General features: G+C 39.0%; 2 protein-coding genes across 2 annotated transcripts in view; one reads left to right on the top strand and one right to left on the bottom strand.

Annotated features, from left to right (window-relative positions):
• Positions 1-3,840: 3,840 nt before the first annotated feature.
• On the bottom strand, positions 3,841-11,325 carry LOC109431357 (large ribosomal subunit protein eL37A). Its single transcript, XM_019707578.3, has 3 exons — positions 11,170-11,325; positions 10,594-10,729; positions 3,841-4,081 (listed from the first exon to the last, which is right to left on the bottom strand). The coding sequence occupies exons 1-3, from the start codon at positions 11,170-11,172 to the stop codon at positions 3,945-3,947; spliced, it is 276 nt and encodes a 91-aa protein (XP_019563123.1). The 5' UTR covers positions 11,173-11,325; the 3' UTR covers positions 3,841-3,944.
• A 5,962-nt stretch (positions 11,326-17,287) lies between these two features.
• Positions 17,288-23,024, top strand: part of LOC109427755 (enolase-phosphatase E1-like) — a 29,265-nt gene continuing 23,528 nt past the window's right edge. Inside the window, exon 1 of the mRNA XM_062845630.1 lies at positions 17,288-17,743. Within this exon, the coding sequence (XP_062701614.1) occupies positions 17,639-17,743 (105 nt within the window). The 5' untranslated portion in view covers positions 17,288-17,638. The remainder of the gene's footprint in view (positions 17,744-23,024) is intronic.

The following is a 23,024-nucleotide window of genomic DNA, read 5'->3' as shown; positions in this document are numbered from 1 at the left end:
ACTGAGCAAATGTCTGTATGTGTGTGTGTGTGTGTGTGTATGTGCGTTACAAAAAAAAGTCACGCACGTTTCTCAGCCGTCTGTCAACCGATTTGAGTTCTCTTGGAAGCAAATGAAAGCTACTACATCCTAGTAGAACGCTATTGAATTTTTTTCGATTGGACGTTTGGTTACCGAGATATCTCTCGAAGAGTACTTGTGAGTCATACATCTAGACTTTTTAATATTTTTTACCAAGTGTATCATAATAAATATTTCGGCCGTTAGTCAATCGATTTGGGTTCTGTTGGCATAAAATGAAAGCTACAGCATCCTAGTAGATCGCCCAGAAATTTTATTTCGATTGGACATTTGGTTACAGAGATATCTTTCGAAGAGTACTTAGGATTTATACAACTAAACCTTTTGAGATTTTCTACCAAGTGTATCATAATAAATATCTTAGCCGTCTGTCAACCGATTTCGGTTCTCCTTGCACCAAATGAAAGCTACAACATTCTAGTAGAACCCTATACAATTTCATTAGGATTGGACATTTGGTTACCGAGATATCTTTCAAAGAGTACTTGGGAGTAATACAGGTTAACTTTTTGGGAGATTTTTGACCAAGGGTACCATAATAAATATCTCAGCCGTCTGTCAACCGATTAGGGTTCTCTAAGCACCAAATGAAAGCTACAATATCCTTGTAAAAGGCCTTCAAATTTTATTTCGATTTGACATTTGATTACTGAGATATCTTACGAAGAATATTTCAATAAATTCTTTTTTTTTAATAATTCTTTTTTTTTAATAATGCTGACCTCATACAAAGTGTATACTAGCAGGTTATTGTTTTCAACAAAATTATAAATAACAAATTACAAATACACAGGAATTCTATGAAAACTAACAATATGTTAAATGAAAGCTTTGAATTTATATATTGTGGGAAAAATGCAAGAATCGGACAGCCAAAATAATTAGCTAATGCCAAAACTGATTGATTTAGTAGATACAGGGGATGGCCAAAATGTTTGGGATAGGCAACTTTTTTTCTCTCACAAAAAAAGTTCAACAAGCTATAACTTTTCATAGAGCGCATCAAAAAATCTCAAATTTTGACTGTTTATCAACCTATTATGTGTGCATCATTGGTACAAATTTGGGCTCGATTGAATAATATTTCGCAAAGTTAGAACCGTTCGCGTAAAACACTATTTTTCAGACAACTCATTTTGGAGGTGCCATATCTTGGAAACCAGTGAACCGAATTGAATGAAATTTTGAACGTACACTAACAATATGCAAATGCTTCACAAACTATTAAAACATAGGTACTTTTTAATCGTTGAAAAAAGTTATCATGGACTGACACATTTTGGATTTTTCACGAAAAAAAGGTAATTTTTTTACATCAATGTCAATAAATTTTAGTGTTGATATCCAAAGATTTTCCACTTCTATTCTCAAGTTATCTCTAATCAGATATATAGGAGCCTATTTAGATTGAAGGAAGAACGCATTTAGTAATTTTTGTGTGGTATTGTAAATTTGACTTATTTTCCTATATATGGGTAAAAATTTCGATCCGGTATAACTTAATTCGCCGTGAGAAAATATTACATTTTATAACGTCGTATTAAGTATCAATATATTGTTGATAAACGTTAAAAAATTCATTCAATTCGGTTCACTGGTTTCCGAGATATGACAGTTCAAAAATTAGTTGTCTAAATAATAGTGTTTTACCCGATCGGTTCTAACTTCGCGAAAAATTAATCAATCAAGCTCAAATTTGTACCAATGATGCACATATAATAGGTTGACAAACAGTCAAAATTTGAGATTTTTTGATGCACTCTATAAAAAGTTACAGCATGTTGAATTTTTTGTGAGAGAAAAAAAATTGCCTATCCCAAACATTTTGGCCATCCCCTGTATATAATTTTTGTCTTTTCTACACCATGACCATGAATACCAAGTACTTCGGAGCTAATTTAATCGACTGATTAACCCTTTATAAGGCCGAGAAAACTAGAAGAGTTGTCAACGCATACTATTATGGAGATGATTATATACATGATTACATGTACAAAACAATTTTTGTTTGAAAGAAACTCTCAAAAATCTAGGTGGCAATATAGTTGCCACTGCCCGTTTAGGCCAAAAACGCTGGTGGCAATATAGTTGCCACTGCCCGTTAACCCCAAAAATGAGCTTTTGAGGTGGCAATATAGTTGCCACTGCCCGTTTAGGCCACCAGCGCTGGTGGCAATATTCTTGCCACTGCCCGTTTAGGGTACTTTTCTTCTTTTGACTTCGACAAAAAGCCGGAAAAGAGATTTTAATGTGGATTGGGGCTTAACCCATAATATAAATTGTGTAGTTCAGCTCATGTCAACCCAGGATTTGATTATTTCTTAAAATATTTACCAAATCTATAATTTTACAATAAGTTTGAGCTAATTTTCTTCACGCGGTCAAAATTAGCCATTTTTGAGACTACAAATGGCTCCTCAATTGTTGTTAAAGCTTTGTTTAGTACCAAAAAAATACCAGGCGTTGTTAGTAGTCCCAATTTTGCGTAAACCAAAAAAAAAGTTCGAAATAAATTGTTATAAAACAGAAAAAAATACAAACAGTAGGTGGCAATATAGTTGCCACTGCCTTATAAAGGGTTAAGAGATATTAGACAAAGTGTATCTCGCTGATTTTCTTACCCATTTGTTAATCGATTCAAGATCTTTTGGCAGTTAACAAAAGATACAATATTCCAGAATATGTAAGCTATTTTTTAAACATTCCATAGGGAATCGCGCCACTTGGGCGGTGGCTTCTATTTTCGTCTGTTTTCCACTATAACTCAGTCAAATTTGAACCAATTGACACAATTTTTGGAATGCGGTGCGATAGGTATAGTATCTATCCGTATACAACATTTCAAGTCAACTGGCTCAAAATTGACTGAGTTATAGTGGAAAACAGACGAATATAGAAGCCACCGCCCAAGTGGCGCGATACCCTACAAGATTCTAGGAGGTATCTGGTAGTTTAGTCCATGGTCCATGATCTTTTTGGAAACCAATCCACTAGATGCCAAATTCACAATATTTTCTAGAACTAGTCTATTAGACAAAATAAATATGTTAAATACAAATAATACAACAATAATTTTAATAAGTGTAAGAAGGGTTCTGTTCACCATAGGTGGATTAAATCGGGTTTTTAATATCTGTACCGAACAATATACTGATGAAGATAATCGTACATTGACATCATTTTTATGTCAACCAGACCCTTACAAGATGCTGAATAAGCGCGCAGAAGATACCGACACGATACGATGCAAAACCGCAGTTTTATTCACGATCCCCACTTATGCTAACTGCGAAAGGAGTCCAGTGGGGTGGAAAATGCGCAATTAATAGACACGTCATAGAAGCCACAGAAAATAGCATGTGACAGAAGCTGCGAAGAGAAAAGAAATAGGAGAAACTGAAAATAGTAAACTACGACAACATTTGATCGAGCCACTCGCTATAACTCAGTCAGTTATAAAACCAATTTGCTTGAAATTTTGTACACGGCTAGATACCATACGTATCTCACCGCGTTCCAAAAATTGTCAATTGGCTCAAAATTGGTTATAGCAGAAGTGTCCAAAATAGAAGCCCTACTGAGATGGTTCCACTCCTACTTATGTTAAGAATCACAAAGCCAGCAATCCACGAAAATCGCGACCAAATTTAAAGGACCCGCGTCTCGGCAGCTATATCCGCGACAGTTGTAGCAGCCTTGCTGCGTACATGGACAGACCCCAAGCGACCAAGGAATTTCGAAGTAACGAACACAAAAATGTAAGGTGCGAGTAGCTCTTAAGAATGATTTAAGATATATTATTCCTCCATCAATCAGCGCACTTCACATGTAGTAGAGTTTAGCATTGTTGTTTCGCATACCGTTTATGCGGTGGCCTTGCGGGGCTTGGCGACCTGTCCCTCACGGAAACCGTTGCGGAACTTGCGGCGCACGACCTTCAGGTAACGCATGCGACCGGTGCCGGTGGTCTTCCTCCTCTTGGCCTTGATGGACCAGTTGTCTGCAAGAGTGGGGAAAGAAAAAAAGAAATAATTCTTAGATGAATTGGGTGTTTATAAAACGGAAAAATTATTTGATAAAAAAAAACACAATGTTATCTTATTTTCTTAATACGACAACGAAAACGACGTTCATCGTATCCTGTTTTAAGATTTATGACATACGAGCAATCTTCAATAAGGTGTGCCTTCTAAAAGTGGATTTCTACCGCGATTCTTTCTCTAAATTGTTTCGCTGTTTCTTACAGAGTTTTTCCGCAATTTCTTCCGGGGTTCATTCTTGAATCTATCTAGAGATTTTTCTCCGAGTGAGTTCCGGAAATTCGTTCCGTAGGTTTTTCCTAATATTCTATCCAGGTTTAGCAGGATATTCTCCCAGAGATTTTCTTCTTCTTCTTGACGTGACGTTCTCACTGAGGCAAAGGCTGCTTCTCAGTTTAGTCGCTTAGTGTTCTATGAACACTTCGACAGCTATTAGCTGAGAGCATTCTCTGCCAATGGTAATTTTGCAACCCGTCACTCTCAGCATGGTCATGCTGAATACCCACGTCTTTACAGCTGTGGCTAAAGGAGTCTCTAGTTCTTTTTCCAGAGTTCTTTCCGGGTTTTTGCCTAAGTTTCTGGAATTTCTGTAAAAGTAACTCCCGATATTTCTGCGAGAGATTCTTGTAATTTTTGTCCAAAAATGTTCACAAAGTTCTTTAAGAAATCGTGAAAAGAAACTACAAGAGAAATCCCGCGAGTACTTTCAAGGAGTATCCCGAGGAAAACTAAATAAAAGTTCACGAAAAATTCTTGGAGAACTTAGTGGAAGAACTTTGGGAAGAAACCACTAAAGGACTTTGCAAGCAATCTGCGCAGGGAAAATCTCTGGAAGAAATTCCGAGAGTAACTTCTGCAATAACCTCGTAGTCCCTGGAATAATTTCTGTCGAAACTGTTGAAGAAATCCCGCGAAAATCTCTGATAGAAATACCGGCAAAAACTGCTGGGGAAATCCGGGAATAACCCCGGAAGCAATTGCGGAAAATCATTCAAGAAGAATCCCTGGAGCTCTACGAGAGTTTCCTTGACAACATCTAAACTAAACAAAAAAAAAAACAAAAAACCAGAACAAACAGCATTTTGTTTAAATAGGATAGTAAGGGAACCGATATCCTGCATGTACAGGAGAAAAACTCCTATAGAAAACCTGGTAAGAGGTTTCTTGGAGAAAACGCAGATAGAACTCAGGGGTGAAATCTCGCGAAGAAGGCCTCTGGAAGAAATTCTACAGGATGAAAAACTTCCGGAGAAATCAGGAATGCTGGAACATTGTCCAGAAGGAATCCCGAGAAGAATTGCTAGAAGTTTGGAAAGATTGTGGAAGAACCTCTGGGAGGAATTCCTCACTACACTGCAAATTTGTTTTGCTTGTATTCAGCAAACTTTGCTGATTTTTTTGTGCTGATTGCATTCTCAGCAATACGGATTACTGATTAGCAATTATTGTTCGACCATCCAGCAATTTTGACAGTTGAACGTTGTGAAATTCAGCAACTTATTTTTCTGTTTCTTTGTAAGCATTTCAAAAAAAAAAATTATCTGTAGGCTTAAGAATATGCCATAGAAACATACGGAATGCATTTCAAGAGGTATCCCTCTGGAGAAATCTTTGTGGGAAGTTTCTGGATGAATTTAAACTCGTATGAAGTTTCTGGCTTTCCCAGTTCTCTCAAATTTCCACCCTTTCCTTTCTTTGCACCATAAATAGTTCCCTCTGGTTTTTTTTTGTTTTTTTTAGAGATTTCTGAGAGTTGTTCCTGGAATTTCTACCAGAGTTGCTTTTTAGATTTTTTCACAGGATCTCTGAAGAAGTACATTCAATGATTTCTTCCAGACGGTTTTGCTTCCAGAGTTTCTCGCTGGATTCCTCCCGCAGATCTTTCCAAAAGCTATCCAAAATTTCTTAAGGAATTCCTCATAGTGGTTTTCCAGGATCATAGCTTTCCAACAGTTTCTCTCGGGGTCTCGACGAGATTCTTGCAGAAGTTCTTCCAATGATTGCTTCCAAAGAATTGTCCGATATTGCTCATGAGTTTCCAGTTTTTTTTTTTCAGGATTTCTTCCAAAGTTCCTCTCGACATTCTGTGACAGCTTATTGCGGAGTTTCTCGCAAAATTCACCTGATTCCTTCCAATATTTCTCCGGGAATTTCTTACAATGAATTTCGTACGTTATCCCAGGCACATTCCGGAACAATAGGACGCAATCAGTGAAGTACTAGATTGAAAGTAGTGAGCTGGATTTTTGTATGGTGAGATGATCAGTTCTCCATTTCTGCATTGAAACGGTGCAAACAGCGTGGGTTATATGGTTTCTTACCTAATTTGATGCTGATTGAGCAAAAGTTTGAGTAACTTTGTTGTTGTATTATTTATTTCTTGCAACTTCAACAACACAGTTACCCAAGCTTTTGCTCAAACAGCATCAAATTAGGCCAGAAATCATATAACCCACGCTGTTTGCACCAGTGAATCAAAATTCAACCATCGCGCAACAATAATAGCAATGTCGCAACCTTTATTTGTTGCGACAATTCACCCAATGCGACATAAGTTTGTCCCAACTTGAAAATAATAGGATAAACATCGTACACCACGAGTTTTGAGATTTTTAAGCCTTGCATTGCGATTTTCGAACGGTAACTTCGAGTCAGTGATGGAAAACAGTGAGGAATGCAGCTGAGTAGACACAAATGCAAAGCTATCCTACTCGTGAACAACAGAAGCCAGAATATATTCGCACTTCCTTCACTCGCGAGCTAACGAAGCTGGTCACACTCGTGATTGATTCGCGAAGCAGCTCTGAACATTTCTCAATTTTGTGAAAAAACGAATTTCAACGGCCGACAGATTAACTTTTCAGGAACAATAAAGCACAAAGCACTACTATCTGAAGGATAATTTCTTGTTTTGCTATTAAAATCACACTAAAATGCGATTCCCGCATCTCCACTTGTTCTTCGCGAATAAAAATTCATGAGTGTTTTTGTTTTTGTTTTGCTTCATACTCATGAAGCAAGCGGGTGCGAATAAACTCTCACACGGCTTACTCTCGGCACCGTGAGTAAACCGTTTGTTGCTTTTACACTCGCGAGTTGATTCACGATGAGAGTGTTTCCATCTCTGCTTCGAGTCGGTAAACACTGCAACTCTGTTGAAGATCTATCATCAAAAAGTTTCGACTTTGGGTTAGTAATAATTGATTATTCACAAGTTGAAAAGTATGCAACAAATTCAGCTTCCGTTTTGTCTGCAACAAAAAATTTCGAGATCATGTCATTATCTGTTTCCAGTAGGGATAAAGAGTAATCGTCGCGCCTTCTTTGTTGCTTGTTTTGTGCCTGTTTTGTCTGACAATTCTTTTCACTGGTTTGCACCATTTCATTGCAGAAATGGAGAACAACTGATCATCTCACCATACAAAAATCCAGCTCACTACTTTCAATCTAGTACTTCACTGATTGCTTCCTATTTCCGAACTTTTGGAGTAATCTTGGGAAAATTTTTATAACAAATCTCAGGAGGATCACTGTAAGAAATCCTGTAGCCAACTACTAGGAAAAACCAGCAAAGAGCTCAGAAAGAAATCACGGCAAGAACTCCTTGAGAAATACCAGCAATAGCTCCTGTACCTCTCTATTCCTCTTGGAGATTTTGTAGGAGATCTTTTCGGGATTTTTCTGAGTTTCTACAGGATTTGTTTCCGGGATTTCTCCCACAATTTTTGAAGCAAGTTTTTCACAATTTTTTTTTGCAGGCTTTCATGTTCTCGCTGGATTATCCCGGGACTTATCTTAGAAGATTGCTTTCAGTGTTGATTCTTTTAGAATTTTCTATAAAAGGCACATTAGAAAACATCTCAATAGAAATTCACGAGAATCACGGGAAAACTGCAAAAGAAATCCCGCGAGAATCTTTACCCCTCGAGCAGTCGCGGCTTTGACTACCTGCAACGGCGCCACGCTCATGCTGTATACCACAAGCTTGTATTTTTTTCATGGTGCGTGTACTCAGTACACGACGCCATCGGGTTAATAGAAAATGTGAGATATATCTTATAAGATATCCACTTGTGGAAATCTCGGGATAAATCCTGGTAGAAATCCTACGAAAATGTCTTCGGACAAAACGCAGTAGTATTCCCACAAAGAACTCTGGAAGCGATACCATTTCTGTATGATCCTCGTGAACTCCAGGAGAAATTGGTCAGAATTCAGAAATCCTACAAGAGTTTCACAAGGAAAAATCCCGGAAAGAATTGTTCGGATCTTGGAAAAATGCTAGTAGGAAAACGGAATAATCTCCGGGAGGAATATGAAAAGGGATGCTAAGAAAAATAGCGTAACAGTACGGAACGAGTGTTGTGAGTAATCCTGGAAGGTATTCATGAGGTATTTCTAGTGAAGTTTCAGAAAGACCGCCTTGTCCAGACACATTAAGGAGTGTTTTTTGTATTTCAAGCATAACTTTTCAATCCGACGTAACTCGAGAATGTAAACAAATCCGGGTTAACTGCTGCATGCATGATTCATAAAGCAAATTAAAGAACTCACATCACTGTTTGATGATTTATTGCTTAATTTGTTTAACTAAGCATATTTTTCGAAACGACGTATCTTACTATTTTGATGTTTTCAACTTTACTGATACATACACCGTTTTGATATATGAGAAAACCAAACGACGTATCTAGCCAAAATCAAAAGTAACAGATACACCAAACTGGCACAATACAAAAGCGACGTATCTGGCACAGTGCTGCAATTTTTCGACAGGCCTTTATGATAGCGATATTTTGCTTTTTTCATTTTCTCTGTTTTGTTTTTCCTGTCAATGTTGTTTTCCGATCAGCAACACGGGAGCGAAATGAAATAGGTACTCACAATCGCACGCAGCGTGCTGAAAGCGAGAGCGGACAGGGCAAAATTTCCATTCAATTTTCTGTATTTGAGTGTTTTCACCCGTGGTAACGTATAGGGCACTCACTCTCACAAGCCACCGCTTGGGACGAATGGCTTGTCAGCATGAGTAATGTGTGGATGATTGGGAATTGACCTAGTTGGGCCGCTCACGAATGGAGCTCTCGGACTCTGTCAGTTCTCACATCGAGAAACTGAAAACGACCGTCGCAGTCATTCATTTTCGGCTGAAAAACAGGCACTGAGACTGATATTTTGCAGGACTGATCTGGCATGACGTATCTCTAACCAACCCAGTGTATGTGTATTTTTGTCAAAATTAATTGTGAAAATGATATGGAATAAGTAGGTTTTGTTTCTTACCTAGTGCGTGCTGGGTCTGTGTCATTTGGCATAATGAACACTTGGCATAATAAAGAAGGGTGCATTTCGATTATGCCAAATGTCCATTATGTCAAATGACCGTTATGCCAAATGGCTTTATGCCAAGTGGCCTTATGCCAAACGACCTTATGCCAAATGACTTTATGCCAAATGTTCCGCTCCCGTGCGTGCTATATCCCTGGTGATGTTAAGCACGGAAAAACTTATGAAAAGTCTTTTTATAAAAAACTATTTTAGTGAAATGGTCGTCAACATTGACCATGAATTTACTCAGATCAGTGAAAAAGTTAGATACGTCGATTTGAAAAATTATGCTTGATTTGTATTTATTAGATTTGACGTAAGCCTGGCAGTTATAAACTATTTTTAAGGTCAAGGAAAGTGTTGACTACACGCATGAAATGTAGTAGATCGTGTTCGAAAGAATTGATTGATTGATTTGTCTTTATTAGAGAGACTTTCAGCCCTTGGCTGGTTCGTCTCTGTGTTCGAAAGAAGTCAACATTGCATATTCAAAAACTTTTTTATTCATACCAATAACGTGGAATTATGGTGGGAAGCGATAATTCGACAACTTTCACAAATAATTATTATATGTGAAAAGGTCTGGGAGACCACTATTCTCACTGATATGATAAAAGAATATGATTAGACCGTATCAAACCAATGGCGGAACTCGTGTCCACTTTAGGATAGTTTGAGCCAGATTTCCAAGGGATGTTTTTGAACGGTTTTGGTGTGCAATATATAAGAAGAAATAGAACTTGTGCATTCATTGGCAAAAACACTAAAGCTACAACTTTGAATCTGGAAGTAACAGAACAGCAATTTAGAACCTCTGTTACGCAGTATAAAACAAAGTGTTTACAACCTTATGGAATAGATAAGTTGATCTCCTATTATTTCCGAAGGATTAGCCGGTAACGGTAAAGCAAGACCACATTGCAATCGTTCTCTGATGGAATGTTTTCTTACTTTTTAATGAAACGACATTGAAAACATTCGTTCCATACTGATCGTAAGATTTGATGTTTTCTCTACGTCTGTTCCACAGTTCGGGGAGCATCAAAATCTCCCCCGAACGATAATCTACTGGAAGAGACGACTAGCTTACTACTGCTACTAACTTGACTTCTATCGTAAACGCAAATCGCATTCTTATACTTACAGGACCGGATCTTGGCCGCCGGATATCCACACTGCGAGCAGGTGTGCTTCTGGATGTGATAAGACGACCGGCCGCAACGGCGACACAGCGTATGGGTCTTATTACGACGTTTACCAAAGCTGGAGGTACCCTTGGTCTGAAAGGTTAAAAAAACACGGATTATATTTCTGTTATCTACACAAGACCTACCGGATTGACGGTCCCCGAAAGCGAATTACAACATAACCTAGGAATTTGTTTACATCTAGGTGTCGCAATGTTTTTCGTTGAATTTAGAGCAAATTTTACAATTATTCTTTTTGAATTTGTAGCCTCTGAAAACACCGTATCCGCCCACAGACTTCGGATTGGGAAATCATATCACAAGACACATCACAACACAGATTCCAATTCACACGCAGCTGCGCTCATCAAAACTTTCGCCCCCTCGACCCGGAGCAAACATCCACTAGCATCAAACTGTTGTAATTCGCTTTCGGGAACACCGGTTGGTCACAATTTCGCACACGGATTCAATTGAACACAATTATTCACAACTATTCCCACTAATTAACAAGAAATAAAACAGATATTAACCATTTTGGAGCATTAAATGCCAAGCGGTAACAAATTCAAGTGCGAACACTTTTCTACAACAAAACGGAAAGAGCGATTGTCAATGCGCCGGAAACGAAGCTGACATTTCTCCGTCGGCGGGTTGAAGACAGGAAAATTATTAGCACGTTCCACAAATTCAAGCCATTCATGAACGAGGGGGTAGGACACCGAGAGATTTATTAATAGGCCACACTGAAAAAAACTATTGTCGTTTTCGATTTTGCATCTTCGTGCTACCCGAATAAAAAATACAGTAGAAAAACCAAATGTGGTATTGTAACAGTACTATTTAGAACCATATTGTTACAATAAACACCACTGTAAAAATAAAAAATACAAAAACAATAAGATGTAATGTAGACAACTGTATGGTGAATTGTAAATAAGATTTTTACAATACACTATACGGGTTGTTAAGTATCGTAACAATATAAAAAAATATTTTTCTCCATATATATATTTTTTTTACAAAACCATACATTTTATTGTAAATGAATTGTTTGAAATACTGATACGTGGGCTTTAATATACCGCACATAGTATGGTACACGTATGGTTTCAAACAATAAAATGTACCGTAAATATATTGTTTTTAATTGTAATTTCACTACAGGTTATAAATTTAATCATGGTTTTGGGAATGGTTCTCTTTTGTTATATTGTATTGTTTTACATTAGATAAACCATATAATGTTATATTATCTCGTCATGTTCCTTCGATAATGGCAGTTCTAGCCAAACTAACCTAAACTCGTCTAAGTCTGAGTAGCCTCTGGTTGCATTAACAGTTGAAGCTTAGGCTCCCATGTCCCACCAGCCAGATAACTGGGTTTCGCAAACTAAGCATTATTTGTGGCAACGCTTTGAGCGGCATGATGGAACTATGCCTAGCGCGCTAAGTGTTATTAGACCACTAATGTAGTTGCAGGAAGTGGGTGACGAGGTACATAAGTATCATTACAGCGTGCTTAACCGTTATTGCAATATTGAGGCTCCAGTTTGACTGAACTATGAAATATGTACATAACAACTCATGAGAAAACTGTCAAGTTCGATTCAACTATAAGTTAGGTTAAAAAGCGAAGACGAACTTATATCAGAAGTCTTTTCAGTGTCCAGTCCTTATGTTAAAAATGTCAAAGATAAATCGCATTTAATTCGGTTGTTGTACAAGGCAATTTCACATGAGAGAAGAAGAGAAAGAATAGTGTTGAACTCATCCACTGATTTACGGTAATCTGGACTGCGTCTTTCCGGGTTGACCTACATTCGTATTCCTCTCATCGCACTCTATATACCTAGCCCACCATATCTCTTGGATATGCAGTCCTTAGGACACCTGGTTTACCACTTTATTTAAACATTTTATTGACTTTGAATAGATGTTTCAACTTATTCACTTTTTTCTCTTTCATTTCCTTTGCAATAAAAATGTCACGAACATCAACAAAACAAAGCACGGAAAAAATCATAAACTGAATAAATAATTAAAAATGCACGGAAAAAGATTGTTTCGGAATACAGTCGGAACTCGCTCGTTGAGCCACAACCTCCACCCAACCAACGAATTCGATTCGCTAGTTGGGTGAAGTGACATCAGCGCAAGGGGCGTGCGCATTGTTTTTTTTTAAATCATGTTTAGTTTGGAAGTGTAAAGTAAAATGTTTTACATTTAGAGCAAAACTGATACGTTTTGCAAGATACATATATGGCCAATGCGAGAAATAATTATTTTCACCCATTTTTAGCCGGTGAAGTGAAAATATAGATGTTTATGAAACCACCCGGACCAAAATGCAAGCACAAAACTCTTTCATTGATCGACAAAATAAAGATTGCCGATGTTTTGCATTTGTTTCGAAGTAATTGTACATATTGTTTTTTTTTAAGAAATATGAAATAGAAATTCTTCTCGATTATCAGTAAAGTTTAAGAAACCAAAACTCATTAGCTCGCCCCTCGGAATTACAGATTGGTTGTCATTTTCAGTTTGACATTAAATTATGACATCCAGGTGCTTTTTAGTTGGCTGACAGCTCAACTAACGGAGCCCCAACTAAAAAGTCACCCAACTATTAAGCCCCCAACCAGCGGGTCATGACTGTAGTGAATGGTTCAAACGTAAGAAAAACAGTATAATATATTGTTACATAAAGATCGAATGTCAATGTATAGAAGCTACCAATGTGCAAAGCTTTTAGCGAACCATTCCATTACAATACACTATATTGTAGCTGGTACACTGTATGGTACAGGAATGGTTTTCACCAAATACCCTATGGTTAGTTTTTATCCGGGTACACTTTTTGCTGATTGGACTTATCCACGGTCTTCTTTTTTCCCCGAGTTGATTCTTCTTTTTTTAGGCAAATGCGGGCACTGTTTACACAAAATGACACATTCATGAATAGTGACGTCACTATTTCAGTTCCATAAGAACACCAGAAGAATGGAAGAGACAACCAGTGGTTTGCAATGTTTATCTGCGCCACCTTAGTAAAATGTATTCTCCTTGTGAACATCCAGCAACCGAAAGTTCACTGGATGTTCACCGGATCTCTCCGGATGCAAGATGTGAGCAGCGATTTTAGGCGATTTTAGGTAACACGGACCGCAGTTACCGTTTCACATCTTGCTGTTCGTTGGCGTGTGACGTCATCGTGGACAAGTTCATAAACGAACATTTTCGGTGCAGTTGCATTGGTGTGCGTGTATATTGACGATCTTGCGCCAAATATGACGCACAGGCAAACAAAATTGTCCCACCACAAAATATGCACACCGGTTTCAGCATACATTGGTTGATGTCGCCGCTACAGTTTTCCAGTAACGGAGCGTTATTTTGGGGTGGTGTTTCGACTAATCGGTTTGTTTATGCACTGTTTCCTTTATTGTTGGATGTGTGAGCATTGTGATGTCAAAGATTGAACCACAGACAAACAGACGTATCACTTGGAGCAAAATGCGATAAAAATCATCGTCACGCAAACATAATCGCCCAATGCTAATTTTACTGTGGTACGCAAATCTACTGAGTAGATGGCGGTAGTGAGCAAACGTCAAACAGGAGCAAAAACGATTCGAGCGCCATGAGCAAGCGATTTGCGAACTACGGAATATTTGAATAATCCGTTAAAAAGGGAAACGATGGGAAGTGAGTAGAGTGAGACGTCTGTGTTGAATGGTAGGTACATCCTTGGAGGTGCATCACACAGCTCAGTGGAGAGCTAGGTATCAATTGGTAGGTAAAGTATGATGGAAATGAATTGTAAATAAGTTATACCTAGATTGAATAAAGGAGAGACACTGCGCTGGTAGCGATATCAGTCAGTGCCGATGTCAATTATTCACAGGTCCGGGTGAACGTATATGTTTGCCTGTATTTGTCGATAAAAATATGTAAACAAACCGATCAGCTGATCGCGACGTCACGTTCGCCAGAAAATTTGTTCGCAGCTTCTGGAACGTGACGTCACCTTCGGCAACTTCGTGCGATTTCGGCTTGCCGAAGTTGCCATGACACGACTACTACTTCAAAATTATCATATCACAAACACCACTTTGCCCGATGGGCCTAACCTGGTGAAATTTAGAACATTGAGTCAGTGCCTGGGTTCGGAAACAGAAAGCCTCGCCTGTGTTTTTATTTCCAATAGTCTGTTTGTCTGTGATTGAACATTTACACGATCGTCGCGAAATCCTTGCAAAGATCAATAAACACCAAAATATTGACAACTTTGCAAACGCTGATTGGTGGACACGGTGTGCACCAGCTACTATCCCGATCAGTGAATCAAAATTCAAGCATCGCGCAACAATAATGGCAATGTCGCAACCTGTATTTGTTGCGACAATCCACCCAATGCGACATAAGATTGTCCCAACTTGAAAATAATAGGATAAACATCGTACACCAAGAGTTTAGAGATTTTTCAGCCTTGCATTGCGATTTTCGAACGGTAACTTCGAGTATGTAAACACTGCAACTCTGCTGAAGATCTATCATCAAACAGTTTTGACTTTGGGTTTGTAATAATTGATTATTCACTAGTTGAAAAGTACGAAACAATTCCAGCTTCCGTTTTGTTTGCAACAAAAATTTTCGAGATCATGTCATTATCTGTTACCAGTAGTGATAAAGAGTAATCGTTGCGCCATCTTTGTTGCTTGTTTTGTGCTTCTTTTGTCTGACAATTCTCTTCACTGCTCCCGATTTTTTGAGTGCTACACTATCATGCGCGGTGCAGAAAAAGTGCTGCAGCGGTGTAGCACGAAAATCAAAAACGAACATTTTCGGTGCAAAAATGCTACACCGGTGTAGCACCACCGCAAAAACGAAAACGACATATGTCGGGCAAAGTGCGCTGGATCCGCTGCCCATTACCAGCCCTAATAAAAATGTATTATACACTGCTTATAGGGTGAATGATTGTATCATTCCATGTAAGATCAAAATGATAGCCCAAAAGGGTTGTATTAAATCTATGGTTGTAAAGCCCGTTTTATCATATTTTTCTATTAGGGAGAGAAGAGAAGGGCATCTCCGGATTCAGAAATTGGCTCGAAAATTTGCTTATTTACCCCACGTCTCCACTAGACAGAAATGTCTTGGCATTTTGCTGGACAGATGTGTCATGACGGAAATGTTCTCTCTCTGTTTGCATGGAAAGCAGCGGTGTTGATCTTTTCTGTTACGTTTTCTCTTTCTGGCAGCAAAATGGCTAGACATTTCCGTCTAGTGGAGACGTGGGGTAAGCGGTGTGGAGATAATTCCACATTCTGAATCTGAATGCGAAACTGAACCGAAATCCGAAATTTTTGGTGCCCGGGAACCTCGCCGGGAAATTTTTAAAATCAATTTGAAGTTTGTATGGCAGCGATTTGTCGAACATCTCTTCGAAATTGATTTTAGCACAGAGAACAGACATGCAGGCTAGAACAAAATCCATTCGGAAAGTTGTGTAAGGATTTGAATCTTTACTTGAGTAAGGTTGCAAACCAATACACGATGACAACACTAACGCCACCAAACACCATATTGCCACAGTCAGTGGTGAATTGAAACATTTCAAGTGGTGAATAAAATTAGTATGGGAAATTAACCGATTGCAGCGCCACGCTATTGCCACTTGTGTTGCCGATTTCAAATAGCCGTTAAATTCCTTACACAGCTTCGGAACTGGACTTGGATGTCTGTTCTCTGTGATTTTAGGTACCAAAATAATGTTCTAAAAATCTGAAAAAAATCATAGTGGTTCAAAAAAAGGTGCTCTTTCGCATAAAATCAAAAAATCAATACATTTTTCTTAATTTAAAAAACCTCGTAAAACCCAATCAGCAGCTGCTGTGGGTGCGAGTACAAGAGTAATATTAAACAGTTTTGCATTTACAGTGTACATCGCTGTGACATTTGAATACTTTTTAATCCGACATGTGTCGAATAAGCGGGGTACAAATTAAAAATTGTCGTATTAAATTAAATTATTGTTGTTTCCCCACACCCGACAATCGAATTTTCTCAAAATCCATGCGTGAAACCTAACGTCGGACGTAGTGCGCTGGGACAGCGGATCTGGTCCTCTATCCAGCGCACTGTGCCCGACGTACGTCCGACACACGGTTAAGGAGGAGTTTCGCGTGTCAAAAATTCCGATTTTCAACTGCACGAACAGTAAATTAAATTATTGTCGGGCCGCCACCAAACCGGACTTCGCACAATCAAGTCGCGACGCGACCCAACTTGCGACGTTTTTTAATCATGTCAAAAGTAGTGCGCATCCTTCCCGTTGTTGTCAGCAACACAGCGCACTAGATGCGAAACAGTTGCGACACTTGTGGACCAAGAAAATTGCAATTTTTGATTGAATGTCGGTCTTGATTCCAACCGGATAGACAATAAAACGTGTCGAGCTTGTGGGGTAAAAGACGGTAGCGGCTTTCAGTGCATAATCTTCATGCCCCTAAAACTTAAACACCTCACATAATATTATTTACACACCTTGCGTGAGATCAACGCGTTGCTTTTGTTATTTTCCGCCCTTTCAAAATATTGCGCAAGATGTCAAACGAAGAGCAAAAAATTTAGCTCTCTGAAGAAAACGTCACATGAGAGCAAAAAGAAAGCGAAGCGGACTCGAATCGCGGTGAAAAACATTTTCCAAGAGCATTCTGGTTGAACTCGCTTGTCGAACGGTAAAAATTGCGCGAAAAAGTACGTGTGCGGTGCTTTGAAAATCCGGCGACCTGTTAGTGATACTTAATTAGGTGGTAATTAGTGCAAAAAGTATCCTAAGGTGGAGCTCGAGCCTTTGAAAAAGATGCATCAATCGGAAAAAGTGTCGAAAACGGATACCTAGTCATCATTAGTGCTGAAAACGTCGGGCTTGAAGTTCATCGGAGCCTATACTAGTTCCTTGTGGTCACCGGTTTCTACCAGCTAGCAGTTCTCATGGAAGCGAGGAGCAAAACCTGTCTGTTCTGCCTAAAGCCCCGGCAAATTCTGGTGGACAACCCAAGCACCGCCAAATCCATCACAGAAATTTATAACATTCAGGTAAGTCCGTGGGAAGTGATTGCATGTTTTCTTAGTTTTCTTTGTAGTACGGTATTGCGTTCTATCCTGGGATAAGGTTGGTCCGAGGATCTGGATGGCTACAGAGACGACCAAATGAAGGAATTTGGCAAGGTGTTTACGCGACCATCGGCGGCAAACATGGCTACCTTTGTCCACAAGAAAAAATAACGTCGCGTATTGTTGAAACGGGACATGCGCAATTTTTGGCATAAATAGTGGAATTCCCTGTTGCGGCACTGGCGCGAAATGACGATGGTTGACATGATTTTAAATGGCATGGACTGCTAATTACACTTGATGGTGACTAGACAACACGAATCCCCGGATACTAGCAGGAGACGATTCCATACGCAAGGCGGATCTTATGGGAACATTGTTCCGGCATTCTCATAACATGTCGAGCCTATTGTTACTCTCAAATAGTTATCTCTTTTGGCCTGCACTATTCTTCAGTGTAGTTTTCTATGAATAGTCAAAATTGCCGTAGATTGATTTCTTCATGGTGAAATTCAAACTTCATAGTATTCTATCACATCAAGTTTTTCAATTTTCATTCGAGGTTCCAAAGAACTGCAAAACTCGAGTGCGACCCTTGTTGGTCATGCTTAGCGCATCGCGGTTAAAATTTGTATGGGAGTGTGCGAGAAAACATTTTTTTCGCAGTTTCCTTTTCAGAGACTCAAATGTTGTATAATCCCAGTAGGATGTTGGCATATTGGGGTCAATATGACCCAGACAGGCACGCTAAATGTACACTACGCTGTCGTGAAGCGCCTAGCCTAATATCTTAGGAGGGTTGAATTATGTAACCGATTATGGAATTCCGATCCATGTATGATAACTTTGTCGAAGGCATTAAAAAAAATTGGTGCAGTGAAAAAACTATACCCATAGGAACAGTAGTGGCTGAAATTCTTGTAGCCGAGTCCTGTTTCTTGTATTTTTTTACAACATTAAGGGGGCGTCCATAAATGACGTAGCTTTTTTAAGCGATTTTTAATATCCCCCTCCCCCCTCGTAGCATTTCGTCACAAATTCAGATACCCCCTCCTATAAATGACGTAGCTTGACACCCCAAATACCCCCAAATAATTTTTGCCTCGATAGTACGTACACCAAAATTTAGTTAATTTTTAATCTACAAAAATGAGTTCGAATCATTAGTAGACACTCCGATGCAATGAATTTGTGTTATGCAGACTCCTATAACACGGATTTTCAGTAAACCATGGTTTCCCAAACTGTGGGCCGCGACCCCCCAGGGGGTCGCCGGCCTTCATCCAGGGGGTCGCGAGGGTCAGTTGAATTATTTACTGTAACAGACAACACATGAGGAAATTTCTATGGTGGGTCGTCGAAAGCACGCAAACTGGCAAAAGGGGGTCGCAAACCTAAAAAGTTTGAGAACCTATGCATTAAGCAGTTTTAAAATGTATCGAAATGAAAGACATGAACGAATACGTTTGATGTTATGATTGCAGTATTCTTCGCTTTACAGAGATATGTTCAGAAATCATAATATCTGGCATCATCATTCTGGCGTTACATCCCAACTGGAGAGGACTGCTTCTCAGCTTAGTGGTTAATAAGCACTTGCACAGTTATTAACTAAACGCTTTCTTTACCAACGTTGTAATAAAATAAAAAGGCACATGATGATTCTGTTTTGTGTGGTAATAAAAAAAAACTAAATTTCTCGGCGAAGATTTCTCTCCAAAACATGAATCAAACCCATCAAACCATTGATTGCAGTTCATTTACTTGTTATTTTTTTTTTCGTTTTCCAACAATTAACTTTTTTCTTGCGATACGTATAAAATACATAGCTGCCAAATATCAGTCATGTCAGTTGACTACTGATTTTGCACCACCGTCACTATCACTGTAGGCCGATTAATATCAAAACGATAGTGACCGGCAACGACTTGATACTGATCCGCACTCCAGAGCACTATCATAGCAACTGAACTGATATTTTTTGCGATTTTAACCAAAACTCAAAATGTTTAGTGACCAACATACGAAACTTGTTACTCTGTATCACATATTCAAATTTCATCACTTTAAGTGTTTATTTTGATTTTTAAACGAATTTTAAAGATGGCCTATTAGTGATATCTACCCGCCATCGCATCAGTCAAGTTGTGATGGGAAAAAAAAAGTGACGGTGACTCAACAAAGCACACGCTGACTTGGATCGCAGTCAGCCTATCAAAATCGGCAGTTTTCCTACCATAGAGGTTTGCACAAGGGGCCTGCAACTCTAAACTTCCAGTAGTAATCGAAAATACTTAAAAATACTAGGAATACTAGGGAAAATTTTTGAGCATAGCAGGCCGGTTGCTTTGATGCTATGCGAGAAACGCGATACAATTATTGATGAAATGTCACCTGTTTGCAGTTCCGAAAATGCATATTGGATTATTCCTAGCTTATGAAAGCCGTATTTCTAGAGACAAATAGAAAATCTGGTAATTGATATTGAACATTTCATTCGACTAATTGAGTTTATTCATTTTAAAATTAGAAAGCGGCAACTACTTCATAACACAAAATTCTTCATTTCTACTAGTAGAACGGTTCGAACAGGTTCGAACAATTCCTTTATTATAGTCGTGATCCATATACTGTTATCTTCGGTAGCTTGCCACTCAGCGTTCATGTCTTGTGCACTTATGCATTCCATCAGTGCGGAAGACTTTGGAAATGGGCTTTCTTCCGCTCCAAGGCCATGCGTGCTCGTTATGCATTAGGCCAGCGCGCATGGCCTTGGAGCGCAAGACATTGAAAGTGCAGGGGCCTAGCTACGCGCATGGTGGTCCTGTTCTAGGATGTCCTGTTGAGAGCTAGTGGAAATCCGTAAGCTGGTGCCCATAGTAGATACATTTGTACAATCCTACATTTTTCAATTCATCGTATTGACCCGCGGCTTATTACATCCTTCTTCCTGAAACGCAAAGAGGCAAACTGTTGGTAAAACTGCAATCTATCATACCCGCAAACTGCTACTTACACAACTTTCAATCCTAGCCCGAAATTGAGGCAAACCGCCGTCGATTTTCCAAGTTTTCGTTTTTGTCTGCAGAAGCGGCAGAAGTGAATTAACAATAATAAACTACGCTTGACAACCGTTGTTGACAACGTTGCTTTGATTGGGAAATACTGAAAATACTAGAAATACTATTGATGTACTATTAGTAAAGTTTAGCAAAAGTTTAGAGTTGCAGGCCCCTTGGGTTTGCACTAAAAACATAATCTCGCAAATTCTCATACAAAAAGTAATCATTGCCCTCAAAATTTTGAGGGCAATGTTTACTCGGATATGGGTCGACGCCGTAGGAGAGAAAGAGAAGGAGATAAAAAGTGACGTCACTGTGCAAGCTCCCATTGATAGTGACAGAGAGCAACTCTGATAAAATATTTGACAGTTTTCCATGAAATCGGAAATTGAAACAACTTTGAGTACCAAGTTGAGTACCGTAGGGCACTGCAAGCCGCGGTTGCTAAGGAAAATGTTCTTAGTTTTTGACGTTTCGTGGCTTTGTTGTTTACGATTCGGACATAAAAAAAACATCAGCTCTCACATAAAAAAAAAATTCGCCAGCTTGTCATAAGTGGTTGGATTCAATTCAAAATGGGGGGTATGCGTGCGTGTGCTGTTTTATAACTTGATGGTAGCTTGGTGGCTCACTTCATGGAATTCCTTCTGGGATTCCACAAGAATTCCATCCGGGACTCCTCTCGTGGTTTGTCCACAAATTTGTTTCAGAGCTTTCTTCTGAGATTGCGTAAGCTCTTAATGAAATTCTTCCGGAAGTTTATTTAGGATACCGTCAGAAGTTCCCTCTGGGGTTTTCCCAGGAGTTTCTTTTTCTGAGATTCCTTAATAGGTTCCGCCTGGGGTTCCGTCAAAAGCTCTTGCCAGGATTGTTCCAGGAAGTTCCCCGAGATTCTTCCAGTGATTCCTGGATTTCTATAGAAATTAATTTCGAGATTCCTTCAGCATTACTCCTTCTAGGATTACCTTAGTAATTGTTCCTAAGACTCTTCCAGGTATTCCTTCCGTGGTTTCTACTCAAACTTATTCTAGAATTCCTCTAGGAGGGAGCTATACCTTATTTGCTTATTCCTGTGTTTATTCAAGAAAATCCTACAGAAACTACATGAGGAATTCCAAAAACACTCCAAAAAATTCATAATGAACTCCTGGAGGATTTCCATTACAAACATCTGAAATAATTCCAGAAGGGTCTGCAGGAATTCCTGACGGAGCTCTTGGTAGAAACCAAAAAGAGTCCCTAGATGATTCCTGGAAAAAGTTCTCGACGAAATCCCGGAATCAGTTTCTGAAAGAATTTCTCGAAGAAGCTCGAAGAAGTTCCTGAAAAGTAATTCCTGACAGTCACCCAGAAAAAAATCCCGGAGGAATCCCGGAAGGTATTACCGAAAGAATCCTGGAAAAATCCCAGAAAGTTTACCTGGTGAAATTATTGTAGGAATCCCAGAAGGAATACTTGAATCAGAAGTAGCTCCCGAAAAAAAACCGAAAGAAGTTCCTGGAGGGATCTCGGAGAAGCTTTTAGAGGAATACTGAATGAAGTTCTTGTCAGGGATGTTGTAGGTTTTCAGGAAGGGTTTCAGAAGGAATTCCTGAAGAATTCCCAGAAGACTCTCCGGGAAGAATCTCGTATGAAATTCCTGGAATAAATCCTTACGAATTGTTGCCATTTCGCTTTTTCGCTTGCTTTAGTGATTTCTTCAAGTTTCAAGTTTCTTTCAGTTCCGAAATTCCTCTAAGTGTTGGTTCCGAGATTTTTCCAGGAATCCTTTCTGAGATTGCTTAGAGATTCTTCCAAGAGTTTCTTCTGCGATTCCTAATAAGATTCCAGGGTCTCTTTCAGAGATTTCTCCAGAAATTCCTTCCGAAACTTCACCAAGAATTTCTTCTGTAATACTTTCGGGACTTTCTTCCTGAATACCTTCAAGAATTTCGATCCGAGATTTCTCCATGAATTCATTCCAAGATTCCTCCTGAAATTAATTCCGAGATTCCTACAGGAATTCTTTCTAAGATTCATCAAATATTTTTTCCTTGAATTCCTCCAAGAATTCCGGGAATCCTCCAAGAGCTCCGGGATACCTCTGGGAATCCGTTCTCGTAAAAATTTAAACTCTTGGAGGTGTCCTAGAAAGAGCAATGTTCAGAAGATTTTGAAAATATAACGGCAATAAATATTGCAGGAGAAAATAATTCTAGAAT

The sequence above is a fragment of the Aedes albopictus genome, chromosome 1 (assembly GCF_035046485.1).
Source record: "Aedes albopictus strain Foshan chromosome 1, AalbF5, whole genome shotgun sequence".
Classification (NCBI taxonomy): domain Eukaryota; kingdom Metazoa; phylum Arthropoda; class Insecta; order Diptera; family Culicidae; genus Aedes; species Aedes albopictus.
The sequence above is the reverse complement of the archived record's forward strand: the minus strand, read 5'-3'. Positions and strand labels throughout refer to the sequence as shown.

What these genes read in the sequence shown, in the direction of transcription:
- LOC109431357 (XM_019707578.3), bottom strand. An exon ending in GGCGGCCAAGATCCGGTCCT is followed by an intron (nt 4,082 to 10,593) that starts GTAAGTATAAGA and finishes CCACTCTTGCAG; the next exon opens with ACAACTGGTCCATCAAGGCC.